This window comes from Bubalus bubalis, chromosome 1 (genome assembly GCF_019923935.1).
Source record: "Bubalus bubalis isolate 160015118507 breed Murrah chromosome 1, NDDB_SH_1, whole genome shotgun sequence".
Lineage (NCBI taxonomy): Eukaryota > Metazoa > Chordata > Mammalia > Artiodactyla > Bovidae > Bubalus > Bubalus bubalis.
Window position 1 is genome coordinate 29,976,809 of NC_059157.1, and position 18,011 is coordinate 29,994,819.

Genomic DNA, 18,011 nt, shown 5'->3' on the forward strand with positions numbered 1-18,011 from the left:
CCTGCCTTATGTGCCTTATTTCATTTAATTATCACGACACCCCTATGCAATAGGAACTGTTTTCTCTGTTTCACAGTTAAGACTGAGGCTCAGCGTGGAAGCGACTTCCCTCCGGCCATGCACTGGGCAAGCAGTAAAGCCACAGTGCCAACCAGGTCAGTGAAGTCCAGGCCTGTCGGACCTTCGAGCTGGTGTTGGTGGCCAGGGTCTGCCTCGATGCTTCATGAGACGTTGACCTCTCACGTTGTTAACCCTCATCTGCCTTTAGAAGAACAGCATTTCTGTCAAGTGCAGGACACAGAAAGATAGGACACGCGTGACCACGACTTACTCGGTGCAGGGCTGGAGTCGGCCCACCAGTCCTGGGCTGGCTCTGGAGAGCTGGCTGCTGCGTTTCAGAAATTAAGCCCACCGTTATTAAAATTAAATTACACAAAGTCATGTATGGATGTGAGAGCTGAGCACTGAAGAATTGATGCTTCTGAACTGCAGTGCTGGAGAAGACTCTTGACAAGTCCTTTGGACTGCAAGGAGATCCAACCAGTCCATTCTAAAGGAGATCAGTCGTGAATATTCATTGGAAGGACTGATGCTGAAGCTGAAGCTCCAATACTTTGGCCACCTAATGCGAAGAGCTGACTCATTTGAAAAAAACCCTGATGCTGGGAAAGAGTGAAGGTGGGAGAAGAAGGGGACACAGAGGATGAGATGGCTGGATGGCATCACCGACTCGATGGACATGAGTTTGGGTAAACTCCGGGCGTTGATGATGGACAGGGAAGCCTGGCATGCTGCAGTCCATGAGGTCGCAGAGTCAGACACGACTGAGCGACTGCACTGACTGAACTGACCATTTTTTTTAGGATTAAAAGTACTCACAACTCACTGGTTCCTAATGATTTCATTGATTTCTTATCTCTGCGGGAGGTTCTTTACCCACTGGGTCAGTGTATTGGAAATTGCATGAACACATACTCTGTGGGTCTCCTCCCAGCTCCACATGTGCTGACATCATCACGCTGGTGGCTTTCCACCGGCATGCTGGCAGTGTGGACACCAGAGGAACCATCAGATGCTGCAAGTCAGGGGTAAGAAAAACCCTCCCCCCACAGAAACCAGCTGCTCACAAGGACCAGCAAACCACCTCCACCAGCCTTCACCACTCTTCACTACTCGTAAATCACAAGTTCTTTTGTTCCCCCAATCATTTGTAAAAAAAATTTTTGTTTTCATTTTTTGCGCCACACTGCGTGGCATGTGGGATCCTAGCTTCTCTGACCAGGGGTTGAACCCCCTGCAGTGGAAGGGTGGAGTCTTAACCACTGGATGGCAGGGAAGGTCTGTGAGCACCACGATATTTGTCTCTGTTTTGTTTTTTTAAAGAGACAGGCAGTATCCACAGATCTCAACCTACTCTCAAACCCTTCATGTTTAAAGTCCAAGAAGCTCCACCCCTGGCCTCTCGCCATCTGTCTCTCAGTCCTCTCCTCCCGAGACGAAGAGGCTTTTCACGTGATCACAGAGGAGGAGGAACTGGGCGAGTGCAGTGCTGCCCTCCCGTGCCCTTTCCTCTCAGGGGCATGTGTTCCTGCCTCCAGGGTGGCGGCAAGTGGACCACGCCCGCCAGGGATGAACAGGCACAAGGACAGGGATTCCAGGCCGGCAGTGCTGGGCAGGAAAGAATGTCTAATTCTGAAACTCAGTTTTGGCCACTGTGCTGCCCACATATGTAAACCACGTTCTCCATGATCCATCAGTAATAAAAGTGACGCTGAGGTCTTCATTTGCCCTATGCCTTTACCCTAAGATGGACCAGATTTCAGGATGGACAGGACCATTGCTATTGCTGTTGTTGTTCATTCGCTCAGTCATGTCTGACTCTTTGCAACACCATGGACTGCAGCATGCCAGGCTTCCCTGTCCTTCACTATCTCCCAGAGTTTGCTCAAACTCATGTCCATCGAGTCAGCTGTATCATCCAACCGTCTCATCCTCTGTCGTCCCCTTCTCCTCCCACCTTCAATCTTTCCCAGCATCAGGGTCTTTTCCAATGAGTCAGCTCTTCACATCAGGTGGCCAAAGTATTGGAGCTTCAGCTTCAACATCTGTCCTTCCAATGAACATTCAGGGTTGATTTCCTTTAGGATTGACTGGTTTGACTTCCATGCTGTCCAAGGGACTCTCAAGAGTCTTCTACAGCCCCACAATTTGAAAGCATCAATTCTTCAGTGCTTAGCCTTCTTTATGGTCCAACTCTCACATCCGTACATGATTACTGGAAAAACCAAAGCGTTCACTAGATGGACCTGATCATGAGAGCTCCTCAAACCCTAAGATGAAACGCTGCATCCTTGCAGGCCTTGAGGAGCTGCGCAGTCTTCACAATGATATTAAATCTATCTGTGAGTCTTGGTCTAGTGATTACAAACAATAACAATACTAGTACCAGCTAACGATTAGAAATAGGCAGGTCCTGGGTCAAGTGCTTTACATAAACTGACTTGGGGTTCTGTCATTCGTAAAGCAGGGAACACTTACCCGCACCTAACCCAGCGCCAGAGCTGCTCCGAACACAAGCACGTAACAGATCCTTTACTTTCAGCAACAGCACCAACTTCACACCAAAATCCCCCTTCTCATATCACATTTTAATTGCTGCCAACACTTAATCATCTTGCCTCCTAAATAAAAATAACTTGTGCCCTCAGATATGTTTAACTCCCACCTCAGTGCCCTCTGCTCAGACACTAGAAGGAATTATATTCTCAAGTCAGTGTACTTTTATTTTTAATTAAACTGAAAGATCTTCTAGACACTTTTCATAGGCAGCCTCACATTTTAATGTGTGTTTAAAAACTAAATTTATATTCATTTATTCTTTTCATAAAGATGTGCCAGGCCTCTGTTTTACAGTTTGCATTTCCATCTCCCTGTCCGCCCACACGAGCCTTCCTTAGCGGTTTACACATGCTCACTGATTTCCGACACGCTGCAATGGGTTGTCTTAAGTATGCTCGACTTCTTTTTTTCTTGTTCCTCTATAACGTGACCCTATTTACTGCTCAAGATTCACATTTTCAGAATCCTGTTCAAAACACTAAACATTCAAATAATTTGAGTTCTTCTACACAGCAGCATGAGATTTTAAGAATTTTATTATTTTTAATATCTTATCTTCATGTGCAGATGTGCCTAAACTGATTCCGAGTTGAAAAATCCAATGCATTATGATAGCCAAAGAAAAAATAGTTAGAAACCCTCTCAGTAACCCATGCTAATGTTAGTCACGATCTCTTCAGTTAATCCAGTTAGGCCCACTGCCTCTTGCTTTAGTAAAACTGAAAACACCACACCAATCTCAGTATGCGCTAGATAAAAGGTTTCCTTCTCTTCTCCAAGCTAAATAATCTTTAATTTTAACCTTTCATTTATTATTAGAATTTCCTCTCTATTTTTAGGTTCTCCACACTGCTCTCTAAATGAGGGTCAGAAATAAACAAATACAGAACTGCAAAATCTAATAAAGATCAGGCTGGTGGTAAATGAGATTAAGGCAGTGACAGGCTGCTCTGATTTACTTTATTACTCCTCGTTTCTCTGGTGGTCTGTCACTGTCTTAATAAAAGATGATGGCGCTTCTGATGGTTATCACATGGGTTATACCCACACCAGGGTCAGTGCCTGCCAAGCCCCACCCACAGTACAGGCATCTCCACGCCGGCAGGCAATCCCACAAGACTGGGGCCGTGTCTCACTGCTGTTCTCTGCCTGCCTGGCTGGCAGGTCGCCCAGCTCTACAAACGGGGTGTGAAGTCAGACAGACCCGAGTTCAAATCCCAGCTCTGTTACTGATTAGCTTTGATCAAGGGCAAGTCGCTTTGCTCTCCTCAACCAAGCCATGAGCAACACGCACCTATTGTACACGGTGGTCATAAGGATCAGATGATTATTATAAAGAATCTTGCATTGCGCTGGATACACATTAGATTGTCAACAAATGGTAGCTTAAAACAAAAAGAGCTTTCCTTTCTTGAGCAATTGCTTGGCATCTCCTTAACCCTGGCGAATGTCCAGGCCAGGAAAACACCTTCCCACTGCCTGTGTGGGAAGCAGTGCCGCTCTGCCTTACTCTAACCCACTGCACACAGGACCGGGGCAAACACACCTACCTGCCTATTCCGTACCCATTCTTTAGTCTTCCCTAGTAATAGAACCCTCCATTTACAACTAAGCTTAAGGGTGCCCAGAAAAAGACTACTTGTTTTTGTCTCAGTTGTTTTGACCAACCCAACATAAACAAAAATGTCATGTAGCAGCTTCTAGAAATATAAAAGACAAGACGATTTAAATTTAAAATTCAAATTTAAAAGACAAGACAATTTAAAACTTAAAAGACAAGCAGTGCATGCGTGACCTATGCCACCATCTTTCCTGGCCTCCCTCCCACTTCCTGGGATGGGGATATGACAGCTGGCATCCTAGAGAACATCCTGACCATGAGGCCTCTGGAATACAGGAGGGCAGAGCAGTGAGCTAGGAGGAGCCTGGGTCCTTCTCAAGGACCTGGGTCCTCCAGACTTCTGTGTAAGGAAGAAAACACCCTCTGTTCTTTGACAAGTCGTCATTATTCTGTGGGTTTTCTAATTTTCAGCTGAATCTAAACCTAAGATAAGACAGGGCTCCCCAGGGGGCACTAGTGGTAAAGAACCTGCCTGCCAATGCAAGAGACATAGATGCAGGTTCAATCCCTGGGTCAGGAAGATCCCCTGGAGAAGGGTATGGCAGCCCACTCCAGTATTCTTGTCGGAGAATTCCATCGTCGGAGGAGCCTGGCAGGCTACAGTCCATAGAGTTGCAAAGAATCGGGCACGACTGAAGAGACTAAGCAAGCATGTACAACGTAAGTACAGTATCTGCAAACTGTTCTTGGAGTTACACGAGTGGCTCGTAAGCAGGAACATCTTTGTCCCCAGAGGACATACGGCCATGTCCAGAGACGTTCTGGGCTGTCACAACTCTGGGGTGCTGCTGGCATTCGGCGCATGGAGGCCAGGGGTGCTGCTTATGTTCTACACGAAGTTGAACAACCCCCACAACAAAGGATCATCCAGCTCCACGTGTCAGTTTTGCCAAGGCTGAGAAACCTCAGGTTAAACACGCACGTCTCTCGGGAAGGTCAGGGGTAAGATGCCCTTTGCTCGTGATAGTAACCCTGGAAGAAGACTGAGGGGCCTGGATCAGTTAGTATCCCCCCATCAGAGTTACCATGCACCTCATACAGTATAAGTCGTTTTCAAAGAATCAGAATAGAATGAATTACATGACGAGACATCTGGAAAAAACTTCAGACTGGCAACAGGTGAGAGGATACTACATTTAAAAAAGAAACCACATTCTTGGGGTCTTAATCACATGTTATGATCCCCTGGGAAGGTGATGCCCAAGTTCCACTCCAGACCAGTTATAACAAAGTTCCCAGTGGTGAAGCCTAGGCATCTGTACTTTCCATGGAGGAGCAAATAATTTTCATTGAAGTAACTTTTCACAAATAACCTTAAGAATTTCAGAAGGCAGACAGCCCCGGATATGCCAGATTCCTGGACCACAACCTGCCTACTTGTTTACAAAAGGTTCCATCAGGGCCTTTCACTTCTCCTTTGCTTAATGTTCACTTCGACGCCTGCTTTATCTTCAATATAAAGGAACATGCGGTCTTTTCTCCAGGGCTGTGACTGCCGCATTTCACGAGTGGGTGCATCTTAGCTCTGAATGAGACTCTGACTTTCCTTGACGGTGGCCATCACCCCACCAGCCACTCCACCACTGGAATCTAATCAGCTGCCCTTTAACATCCTGCATCAACACCACATTCAGATTACTGGTTCCTGTTTTGTTAGCAGAGCTGTTTACTGCTCCTACTAGAAGACCCAGAAAATTCAAAATATTAACCCAGTCTAGCTCCCATATCCTCAGTTTGACATCTTGGAGGCTAGAGAAGAAGAACGAGGAAGTAGCCTCAAAGAGACAGTGGGATCTCAAGCTGTAATTTTTAAAAGTCTGGTTGATTCTAATATACAGCCAAGGGTGTGCCTGCTGGATGCATTTCTAGCTCTATAATCCTACCATGAACACATCTCATGCCTACTCAGAAAAAAAGAAAACAAAGTTTTTTTTGTAGTTCTACTGCAGAACTGCAAATGGCACATTCAAGGACTTTTTGCTGCTGTTTGTTTATTTTTAATGCATTCTAGGCTAGCAGAGCTGAGTGACTATTTCCTTTAGAAAATACTCATCTTTCTTCCAGGCTTCCCAAGTTATACAGTGGTAAAGAATCCCCCCGCCAAGCAGGAGATGAGGGTTTGATCCCTGAGTCGGGAAGATCCAAGAGGAAGAAATGGCAACTCATTCCAGTATTCTTGTCTGGGAAATCCCATGGACAGAAGAGCCGGAGGGCTACAGTCCAAGGGGGTCACAAAGAGTCAGACATGACTGAGAGACTAAGCATGCACGTGTGCATCTTTTTTCAAATATGTATAAAACAAAGATGGCTTCACTTAGTCGAAATAAGATGCAATTCCTGCTTTAGGCAGCCTATCCCAAAATTTTACTGGGGGCAGTTTGAAGACAGGGACCTAAAATGCTAATAAAAGTCAGAGAGCAGAGAGTCCTCTAGCTACCGGAAAAACAACGGGACAGTTGAGATTATGATTGAAGAAAGCAGCTCCATTTGTGCTGATGAGCCTCATCGATGTGGGTTTCAGACAGAAGTCTGATAAAAAGCAATTCCGTCTGTCAATACGAGTGGGCAGAGTTGACCCTTAAATAAGAGGGCAATGTTTTTTTTTAATCAGATGAACAATAAGTAGCTAAGTAACAAGATACTTTATGCCGCGTCATCTCCTCTTTGAGCAGAGAGATCAATCCCCGCCATCATAGAGTTGTTCCTGGCAGCCTCTCCAGTACAAGAAGCAGAGAGTAAAAACTGGTCCTCAGGTCTGTGCCTCAGATACAGTGAACAGGGACAACCACCCCGAGGATGAAACACACCAGTGCCCCCTCAAGGAGAGCTGCCCAAGATGCTATGATACAGCAAAGCCCATGGAACTCCCCCAGTCACAGGTCAGGGAAAGAGACTGGACTCCCCTATGAAAGAGACTCCTGGGGTGCTATTTCCAATGTGTTTTCTCAAGACAATCAGTCAAGAACCCCTTTATTCCCCAAACTGGGCCTCTGTGTTTTCTAAGAAAAAAGAAAATCAACACAAATGTTCTACGCTGTAATTTTAAACACACATCAGTTCCTTCCACTGCTTTCCCCAAGGACGCATCTGAGCAGCTACACAGGTTCTAACAACTGATCGACTTTCTCTTATAACCTAATCATTTGAAAAACATGTACTTTGAACAAATAAACTCCACTATTAAGGGAGAAGCTCGATAAATTTTGTTGTTACTGATTAGTGAGATTTATGGACTTCCTTTATTTCTGCTTCCCTGACAAGCACTTTTTTTTTTTAACCTAACCAGCCAGAGAAGGATAATTAGTAGCATTGTCATGCTATAATTAAAGACCAAATACCTGAGCTGCTTCAGGAACTCAACATCAGAGTTGCTGTTAATGAGCTTGATGAACTCTTCATAGGAAGGCGCGTACGTGTAGGCTCTCTTGTGATGTTCGTTCATGTGCTCCCTGCGCTCCAGCTGGGCGAGCAGCATCTGGTTAATGTAATCCGGGTTACTGAGCAGCTCCACCACCGGCTTCAAGACTGCGGGACAGAGAAGAGAGCAACCCTGACAAGGCCTTCTCCTTCAGAGGAGCTGTGTTCATGCTTCATAATTGAAACTGCACGTGGCAAACACTGTGAAACCACCCAAGTGGGCTGCACAAGTGTGCACGCACGTGCACACACACAACACACAGATACACATGGACCCACCCCTCTGGGTCTGCTACCAGCTAAGGCTACAACCAAGTGGTCATTTTAACTAATGAGTTACATGGGAAAGAATGATGAAAGAAAGCCATTTGGAACCCAAGTGGTTAGCAAAGCTATCAAAATTAAATACATTCATTTTTTTTCCTTTTATTTCCATTATAAGGCTCCACATGCTTCATCTGCCAAAAGGTTGAAAGTTAACATTCTCCCAACTGGTGAAACAGACCTCAGGGAGGAAGTTGTGAGAAAGCCAATGACACCATCAAAGAGTCATCCTACAAACTTCAGGTTAAAAAGGTCACCTTCTCTCTATGGTTGGCTGTATCAGCTAATGGGCAGAGCTGGCTAATCCTGAGATAATAAATGAGACATTAAATCAATGCATATAAACACAACGTTCTTTGAGATTCTGCGGTAGGAAAAGTTTCTCTTTAGATGATATTTTCTTCCATTTTTCTTATCCTAGCTAAGCATTTCCTTGGATACACTTTTTTTCTAATAACCTCATTATATTGTGGTACAGCTCCTTTTTTATGTATTCTAAGTCACATATGTTGGTGGTGGTGCTGTGCTTAGTCATGTCTGACTCTTTGCAACCCCATGGACTGTAGCACGCCAGGCTCTTCTGTCCATGGAATTCTCCAGGCAAGAACACTGGAGTGGGATGCCATTTCCGACTCCAGGGGATCTTCCTGACTTAGAGACTGAACCTGCATCTCTTGCATTTCCTGCATTGGCAGGTAGGTTCTTTACCACTGCTCCACCTGTGGAGACCTAAGTCACATATAGGTATTACCAATGAATAGTGCGGCAAAGGTATTTTAAATGAATGCATACTAGACCTTGAGTACAGATATTCTTTTGTTTACGCATATAATGGATGCTACATTGTGAAGGGGATAAGGACTGGTTGCTGCTGCTGCTGCTAAGTCGCTTCAGTTGTGTCCGACTCTGTGCAACCCCATAGACAGCAGCCCACCAGGCTCCCCCATCCCTGGGATCCCCAAGCAAGAACACTGGAGTGGGTTGCCATTTCCTTCTCCAATGCATGAAAGTGAAGTTGCTCAGTCGTGTCCGACTCTTAGCGACCTCATGGACTGCAGCCTACCAGGCTCCTTTGTCCATGGGATTTTCCAGGCAAAAGTACTGGAGTGGGGTGCCATCGCCTTCTCCGAAGGACTGGTTTTAAATGTCACTTGAAGAAGACATCATTTGGCCCTATGTGATAAATTTTTTATATAACATATTGCCAAATACATAGTCCTTTTTTTTTAATAATAGATAACCAGTCCTTATCTATTATTAAAAAAAAATGGACTATGTATTTGGCAATGTGTTATATAAAAAAAAAAATTTATCACATAGGGCCAAGTGATGTCTTCTTCAAGTGACATTTAAAACTTGATCTTTTGAAAATACTTTAATTCCCACACATCCCACAGTATACAAGGTCAGTACAGGTATCATACAGCTCACACTCATATGGAGCACGCTAGTTTGCAGTAAGTATCGCATTAGTAATATCAATTAGTTATGAAAGTCTACCTTTTGTTGTCAGAATTTCTGCGAGCATTATGCGTAAGCTGAGAGACTGGATGCTCTTCGAAGGAAGGAGACAGAGCACCAGAACCCGAGAACACGTCTGCAGAAATCTTACTTCATCATTTGAGTTCCTCAAGCAAGAATGCAACACAAAAGGCCTCGGCTGCTCTTCATGTCTGAAAAAATAAATACATGAACCGAGGGAAAAGGAAGGAAAGAAATTTCTAGAAACAATTTGGTCATGTACCATTAGGTTAAAAAAAAACTTCAAATGGGCAACACGTTCAGTTTTAACAACTATGTTCACTCGTAGACTATCAATAGTCAATAATTTTCTCAACCACAGATTAATCTGGAAAAATGGGCTTTTGGGATTTCTAACCTTAAGTAGCATGAACGGTTATACAGAACTCCCAAATCATAGCAACAACTATCCAGAAAGGGGTGAGTGTCTCTTTAATTAGATTTTAAAATCTTCTAGCTCTCTTTTTAAATGTCATCTAGAGTTTCCTTTAAAAAAAAAAAATCTAACAAAGCATAAACCAGGGTCACCAGGTCCTGACAGCATCCTTCTGCCAGCGTCCTTACTGCAATTCCTAGTACTTACCTCTGGGTTCTCGTGCCTTGAGTAAGCAAAAGGACGTTAACCTTCCATACATTTCATATACACAGCATTACTTAATCTTCCCAGCTACATCAAGAAGTGTGTATTATCATCGCCATTTTACAGATGAGAATATTAAGGATCTGAATGATCGAGTGAACAGTCCAAAGTCACAGAGGTAATTAATGGTAGAAGTAATTCAAGTTCTGCTCTGACTCGCACATCCCCAACTCTTTAACATAAAGCCAGAATTAGAGATTAAGATGAAAAGGAAAAAAAAAAAATTCAGAGATAAAAAGAAAAATATGTGAAGAAAAGCATTATTTTGTCCCTTAAACAGCATGCCTGGGCTTTCTGAGTAAAAAGAATACACAGACTGTAAAAAGGAGGCTATGAAATTAAAAATGCTATTGATTTAATAGCATAAAAACAATCATTTTTAAATTTCCCTGAAACATGCTAGAACAAGACAGATGGGGCAAAGGAAGAGGAAACAGGCCAGAATTAAGTGTGATCTGGATTGACTTAGAGCAGCCAACAGCATGTTGGCTGGGAAATAAATACAGGCTGACCGGAAAGCTGCCGCCACACAATTGCCCAACAGTCAACCAGAGGATGTGTCGCTTTTATTAATGCAATTTATTATTCTCTTGCCTGACTGTGGCCAATTCAACTGGGTGCCTCCTGGCTGCCACTGTCATTTTGCAGTCAATGGAAATCTACACCCCAATGGCGATTTCCAGGGCGAAGGCACAGTTTATCTGGGGCAGGTGAGTGCAGAGATAACCACAGAACCTAGATGCATTTCTGCCCAATCTCATTGTGTGATGTGTAGAAGGTGATGCACAATCAGATATTAGATCCCCAGCATTCACCTCCAGGGCACCACCATCTATATGCAAAACACCAGTGACCTACTGGCACTTTTCCAAATATCCATAATCTCAGAGAACAGTGATAGAGTTCCTTCCTTTAATAAGAATCATCAACTAGAGCTTCTAGGCATAGCCCAGACACCAATAAATCTATCCTTGGCACAAGAAAACTGGAGGTCCAAACAGAAGGCACTTCTAAAATGCAATCAAGTCTCTGTTTCTATTATTCTGATGCTTACTCATAATATCTTTATATAATCCACAAAGGCAGTCATTTCGCAAGCTGGTAAATAAATGTCTCAATGAAAAATATATTCTCATGTTGAAATCAGATAATCATAAAAACACTCCATTTCTCTAACCACTTGCTCTTCTCCCAAACCTAAATTCATCAGTCTTCTAACTGGAATAAAACAATGATCTAAAAATATTGTCCTCTATTGAGCCATAATTTAAATACTTGAAAATGAGCTTCCACTGATAACAGTATCCACCAGACAGAACTAGGGAGTGCTTTATGGAGCAGATGCCATAGCCGATTAGGTGCTGCACGGGGCTCAGAACACTCAGGAGAGGTTGAAGCTTCTGAGACTCCAGCAAGGTGACCCTTATAACTTCCTCATCGGTTCACATACCCCCTCCTTACTGGAAGTTACTTTCTCTAAAAACAATGGTTTTCAAAGGGTGGTCTGCAGGCTCCCGTGTGTCCCCCAGACACTGTCAGGAGGTCTGTGAGGTCCAAACCCTATTCACAGCAACGAAACAATTCCACGTGTCTCGCCTGCTCTCACGAGTTGTAGTGGAGTTTCCCAGAGGCGACAGGCTGTGTGGTGACCTTGTCACTCTTGACGGTGAGTGGAAAGCATACTGTGCATTCTTACACTTAAAGTCTTAGTGTAATATCTGATATGATAAATATTGACAGATACGATGAGTGCTGAGCTGGTAAATGTTTAACAACTGGCTCTCCAAAGGGGAGAAAAGCTCCCATTTGGAGCATTTGCCCCATTTCACGGGGTCAGTACTCCGGCCGTGGCCAATTACAAAGTGACAAGGTGGTGCTCACTGACCTCAGTGCTGCTCCTGCGCCGGCACAAGCCGGCCCCGGGACCCCACGGCCGTAACCCACACAGACTAAAGCTCTTTCAGGTCCTCGACAACCTTCAAGAGCACAGGGCTATTCTCAGACCAGGAAAACTGAAAACCGCTGCTCCACAGTAAATTTTTCAAACTGTGGATTGGGACTCACAAGGAAGAAGATAAAATTCAATCTCAGATGCCATTTTTTTTTAATGGTAAAGAACCAAAAAAAAAAAAAATCAAAGTTATCATAAGAGCATTATTTGATGAAACTGGATCACAATATAAAAAGTATTCCCAACTCTCACACTATTCTTAACCCGCTATACTGTAATACAAAATAAAAAGTTTAACAAATTTTTTTAATGTATCCGTTTTATTTTTAAAATCTGCAAAAAATGTGGACATGTACACACTGCTCTATTTAAAATGGATAACTGACAAGGACTTACTGTATAGCACAGGAAATTCTGCTCAATGTTATGTGGCAGTCTGGATGGGAGGGGAGTTTGGGGGAGAACAGATACATGTATATGCATGGCTGAGTCCCTTTGGTGTCCATCTGAAACTATCACAATATTGTCAATCGGCTATACTCCAATGCAAAATAAGTAGTTTAAAAGAATAGGCATACAGTGGCCCTGTGGATTCTGGCCTCGTGAACCTAAGCTGGGTGAGCGTGGGGAGAGAGATGACTCCTGGACAGCTGCTGCCGCACGACCCCCCTTAACAGCCAGGAGCCCCCACAACCTCACAGGCAGGGCAGCAAGTGCTCGCAGACCAATCCACAAGACAGGGCTTCTTACAAGGAGGAGAGCTACCACCTGCCCGAGGAGGATGCCTCTGCTTCCTCATCCCCTTACATATTTTGCAAATACTTTCTCTTCTCCCCTAAAATAGAGGCAGCGCTATATCAGCGAGAAGAGGCCCCAGAAACTGCTGGGACCCTGCTCCTACTCCAACTGAGACTGTATCCAGTAGGCAGAAGCCGACTCGCTGCAGTGAGACTGCTCTTTATGGCCAGGTTAGAGGTGCTATGAGTTGTCATGCTCTCACTCAGGCTAGAGTGAGACAGACGTTTAGGATCCTATCAGCAAACCTAAGGGAATAACGATTTGTTATGAGCACCGAGGTCTTGTTGAAGTCTTCTTCCAAAGGCAGAGTCACCTCTCAGGCACAAACCTTTCCTGGCTAATAGTACAAAAGGCTGACAAGCCTGAGTACTGGCAATTTTCACATGAAAACACCTTCTCTAATCATGGCCTACATGGTCCATACGGAGTTCCTTTTAAAAATCAAGTTTTGGGATACTACGATGCAACAGAGCTCTTAACACAGGACTCACAAAAAGAAACATGAACTTTATTTAAACTTTCTCGAAAACTGAAAACTCACTGACACTCTTCAGAGTGTATAACAACTATATTTAAATGTTCTGTTTCTAGGCACCTTTAACGCTACTAAATAACTTCATGATAGTGCTGGCTCTGTAAAATTAATCTCACTGCTTCAGCTATTTACAAAATCAAACAGGTCTATACAGTGGTTTTCTGGTAAAAAAAAAACTTTTTATTTGCTCTATCAGAACATTATAATGATTCCCCACAATGTCAACATTTGCAGCCAAGGACCAATAAGAGGGTGAATATGCTAGAGTTCTGTCTTGACTCTGACCCCTTTTCTCAACAAGGAAAATACTTTAACGTGAGTAAAGGGAGGAGAGGTTGTTCCCACTGTAACAGCTACCTGGCACTCGCCGCCTTCAGGTCACAGAAGTGAGTGAGCAAAGCTCGCACGACATCGTTGCAGACGACTTTGACCACGTCCATGTGGCTCAGCCGGTGGCGCAGCTGTCTGGCGACTTCCCAGAAATCCTCGGACAGCAGGTGGTAGAGCCGGCCCTCGTCTCTGCTGAGGTTTCCGTACCAGGACAGGATGTAGTCTCTGTAGCTGTAGTCAAACACTACCAGGAAGAGAAAGACCGCGCGTCAAACGCGGGCGAGGGCCGCAGACACTGAGAGAGCGCTCCTGCTGTCTGCTGCTATTTAACAGTCGCTTTAAAATATAAAGAGTGGAGAGCAAAACAAGGGAAGACACACCGTTTCCTGAAACCTTTCAAAACGAGGGATTCTTATCTAACTCGAATTTTGGGGGTGTGGAGACCCGAAGTACTAGATTTTCTTGGATAGCCCAATCTTTAAATAGTCTATCTTGGTACCCAACTCCCTGATTGGGTGTTTAATTTCAAATTGCTCTAGATGGGTGGAAATCACAAGGAAGTTGCTTTTTTCTGTTCAACACAAGTAAGAGCTGAACAAAAACATTAAAATTGTTCGAGAGATTGCCATATTAGATGATGAATGCACCATCATAAGAAATTTCAACACAAGTGGAGCATTTAATGGACAAGGATGACATGGAAGAAAGTACTTCCTGAGATGGTAAGCTGGGTTACACGACCTCCAGGCTTTCACATCCTTTTATCCTCCTTCTGGGCATCCCAGTGCCAAGCAGCAAGAGCGTGAGGACACACACTTTGCCAATAAAAACACTGCTAAGTTCTTCATGCGCAATTCCTTCTCTCTTACTCTTCTATTAAACGAAAAGTTTTCACGCCGCAGGATTTTTAGCTAATAGCAAGTAAATCTGCAAACTGAAGCGTTTGGAAAATAGAAGCATTTTTTTCTTTCATTAAAATTTAATTTCAAATTAAAGCAGGAAATTAAGAGCAATTATAAGAGACTTAATGCTTAAAACTAAGATCTTTTCAACATGCTAAAGGATTTATGTGAAGGCCATATTCACCTATATAATGTTTCATTACATTTGTTAACCACATTGCATATTCTGATTACTGTAACTCTAAAACACTCCTTTTGATAATACATTTTGGTGAGAAATGGATAAAAATGAATATTGGCAAAAATCTGTACTTAGTAATAGAGATATGTGCTAGTCACAGGTGTATCTTCTTTCAATAGTTCATCAGCACCCCTCTTCAAACTAAGTATCATAAAAATATAAAAGTACAAAACAAAGACACGATTCTATGTGTTATATAACTACAGACACTCATTCATGCAAGTGCAAAAAAACCCAAAATATTTTAAAATATATCATCTGTGTCAATTCAAGGAGACAGAGAAATTCATGATAGTAAAATCATTTTGTGTTCTTCATTAAGAAATATGCATGAGTAATGTAACAAACCACAGTAAGAAATGAAAGAACACTTATTCTCACTGCCAAGCAAACAGCTTTTCTTCTAAAGGCGTAACAGCTAACAAAAAATTCAACACTGTTATGACTTAAATACATCTATTTTCTAGGACTGCTCTTCAAGAAATAAGCAGGTAAGAGGGGATCACAGAAGATTAGAGAGAATGGAATAACATGATTAGAACTTCAGTTTTAGTTAGATTAATCTGAAAAGACGATTTAGGGTAACAAGAGAGAAATACTAGAGGTGAGGAGACCAGTTTAAAAGCTACCGTTTAGTCTAGAAAATGTTGGAGAAGGAAATGGCAACCCACTCCAGTGTTCTTGCCTGGAGAATCCCAGGGACGGGGAAGCCTGGTGGGCTGCAGTCTCTGGGGTCGCACAGAGTTGGACACGACTGAAGCGACTTAGCAGCAGCAGCAGCCGTCTAGAAAATGTGATGTTAGGTAAATCTCTATCTATAAATGTTCAGAACAAGGAATGACTCCGTCTAAGTAAACAGTACGAGAGAGAGAGCCATTTTCCACCTCTGCCTTCTCCCCACGGTAACTCAGGCACAGTCTTCCATGCCCAAGAGGGTAGAGCCCCACAGGTCGTAAGTGGTCCATGACCAGAGTCTCTTGGAACAAAGAAACAGTCATTCAACCAGGAACTGCCCTAGTGATGATGACAATAACAACAATTCCATTGATCACATAGATGTCCCTCTGTGGTTTGCAAAGTTTTCAAAAATGCAATTAGTAATTACTCTCTGTGTGCAGAAGAAAAGTCATCTTCTGGGAAGATCTGAGGTTATTAGCTTATGTCACTGGTGGATCTATTGATTTATTCAAGAAAAATGAACACGTATTTCATACCACTGGGTAAAGAGACATGAACTAGATAAGTTGAGCCTATAGAGAGGGGGAAAGCCATGCTCTTTGAGGTACCAGCTATGCTTCTTTTGTGTCAGCATCTAATCCTTGGACAGTTTGAGTTCTACTGAGCAAACAGCAGGTACTTGATAATTGCTGAATTACATTTCCTGCCCACATTACTGAGATAATTCAGGGCAGTACAGTGAAAATTGGGCTGCAGATCTAGTGAGATTTAATAGTAAGTCAAAAAGACTTTTAAAAGTCTACCTTCTGCCAGTTTTCCAGGAAATGTAACTTGAGGAGAAAAGCTTTTAAGGGTATCTGATATAGAAGAGTAGTTGCCAGTTCTCTCCTAACTTCATACTTAACACTGTATTTTCATCTGGAAAACCTCAGACTTTTTTTTTGTATATAATAATCAAAACTGTCAGTTTTTAGAAATTTGATTTTTAAAACATATTTTTAAAACTTTAATTTGATCAAAATATAGTCTCTTTTAAACTTTAATATGTGTAATTACACTTACTCATCCCCATTTCCAGACATATAACACTGTACCCACCACAGTCCCCTTTCAATCATCTTTAATACAAGTTCCACGTCTCTGTCCTTCATTCTTTTGTCAAGGTTGGCCAAGATCCCTTAATTTGGTTAACTGGTTTGTCCATGAGCAAGCCTGAGTATATTTATTCCCAACACACTTTCTCTACGTATATCTATTAACAAAAGAAAAAAAAAAAAAAAAAGGCTTCCTGACACCTACTTCAAGTAACAATGAACAACAGATTCTTGCTTCATATCGTGGAAGTACCCCACTAAGCTGGCTAGTTTCATGCGATCTGCAAATTCCTGCTTAATCAATGTTTAGATCCCATTCATTTAACTGAAACATGGATGTACTGGGGGGCTTCCCTGGTGACTCAGTGGTAAAAGAATCTGCCTGCCAATGCAGGAGACATGGGTTTGTTCCCAGGGTCGGGAAGATCCCCAGGAGAAGGGCATGGCAACCCACTCTGGTATTCTTGCCTGGAGAATCCCAAGGACAGAGAAGCCTGGCGGGCTACAGTCCATGGGGCCACAAAGAGTCAGACACAGTTTGCTGACTAAACAACAACTGAATGTATTTACTATGTCTTCAAGTAAAAATTCATGATGAAAAAAATCCAAATGGCATCAGAGAGAGGATAGATAAATTTGCTGGAAATTACTATTTTCCTTTTACAACATAATGAATTGCTTCCCGTGGTAATTATATACCCTCACTTAATCCTTACCTTCTTTCAGAGCTTTGTCCATATTATGAGAAATGACTACCCTTCTAGACTGAACTGACTCATTTGAGTCTCCATACACAGGACTCTGAAATATAAGAAGAAAAAAAGATACAGATTACTGAATAAATCACATAAATATAAAACCAAAAGTATGAAAAACCATTTAAACAGACGTTAAAATATTGCTTAACAGATTATAAGGTTCTTCTGGAAAAGTAAATACGTGCTTAAGGTTAAGAAATTTTTGAAAAAGAATTAAGGAAGGATTTTCCCTGGCAGATATCAAGACAGCATGATGCTAGCATAGAAATAAACAACTGAATGGTAGAAAGTACAAAAACATCTATACAGAAATGCAAATATATGAGAATTAAGAACATAATGAGAAAAATACTTCATATACTAATAACTCCAAACTGATTAAAGAGCTAAATATTTTCTTAACTAAAAATGTATTTAAAGGAAAACAAAGGAGATGCTGTGTTTAATCCTGGGATGGAGAAGCCCTCTCCAAAATAAGACACAAAAAGAGTTATAAAGGAAAAGAAACCTGACAAATACAACTACATAAAATAGGAAATTCCTGTTTGACAAAAGATAACTATAAAATATAACTGACAGACA

The 18,011-nt window shown here is 42.5% G+C and overlaps 1 protein-coding gene across 4 annotated transcripts in view; it reads right to left on the bottom strand.

Annotated features, from left to right (window-relative positions):
- The window catches only part of SNX25 (sorting nexin 25), a 97,255-nt gene that overhangs the window by 49,237 nt on the left and 30,007 nt on the right, over nt 1-18,011 (bottom strand). For all 4 annotated transcript variants that reach the window (XM_044938364.2, XM_025280084.3, XM_044938365.2 and 1 more), the window contains exons 2-5: nt 17,388-17,472; nt 13,784-14,000; nt 9,482-9,654; nt 7,579-7,765 (exon numbers count right to left, since the gene is read on the bottom strand). In XM_044938364.2, the coding sequence (XP_044794299.1) occupies nt 7,579-7,765; nt 9,482-9,654; nt 13,784-14,000; nt 17,388-17,472 (662 nt within the window). The remainder of the gene's footprint in view (nt 1-7,578; nt 7,766-9,481; nt 9,655-13,783; nt 14,001-17,387; nt 17,473-18,011) is intronic.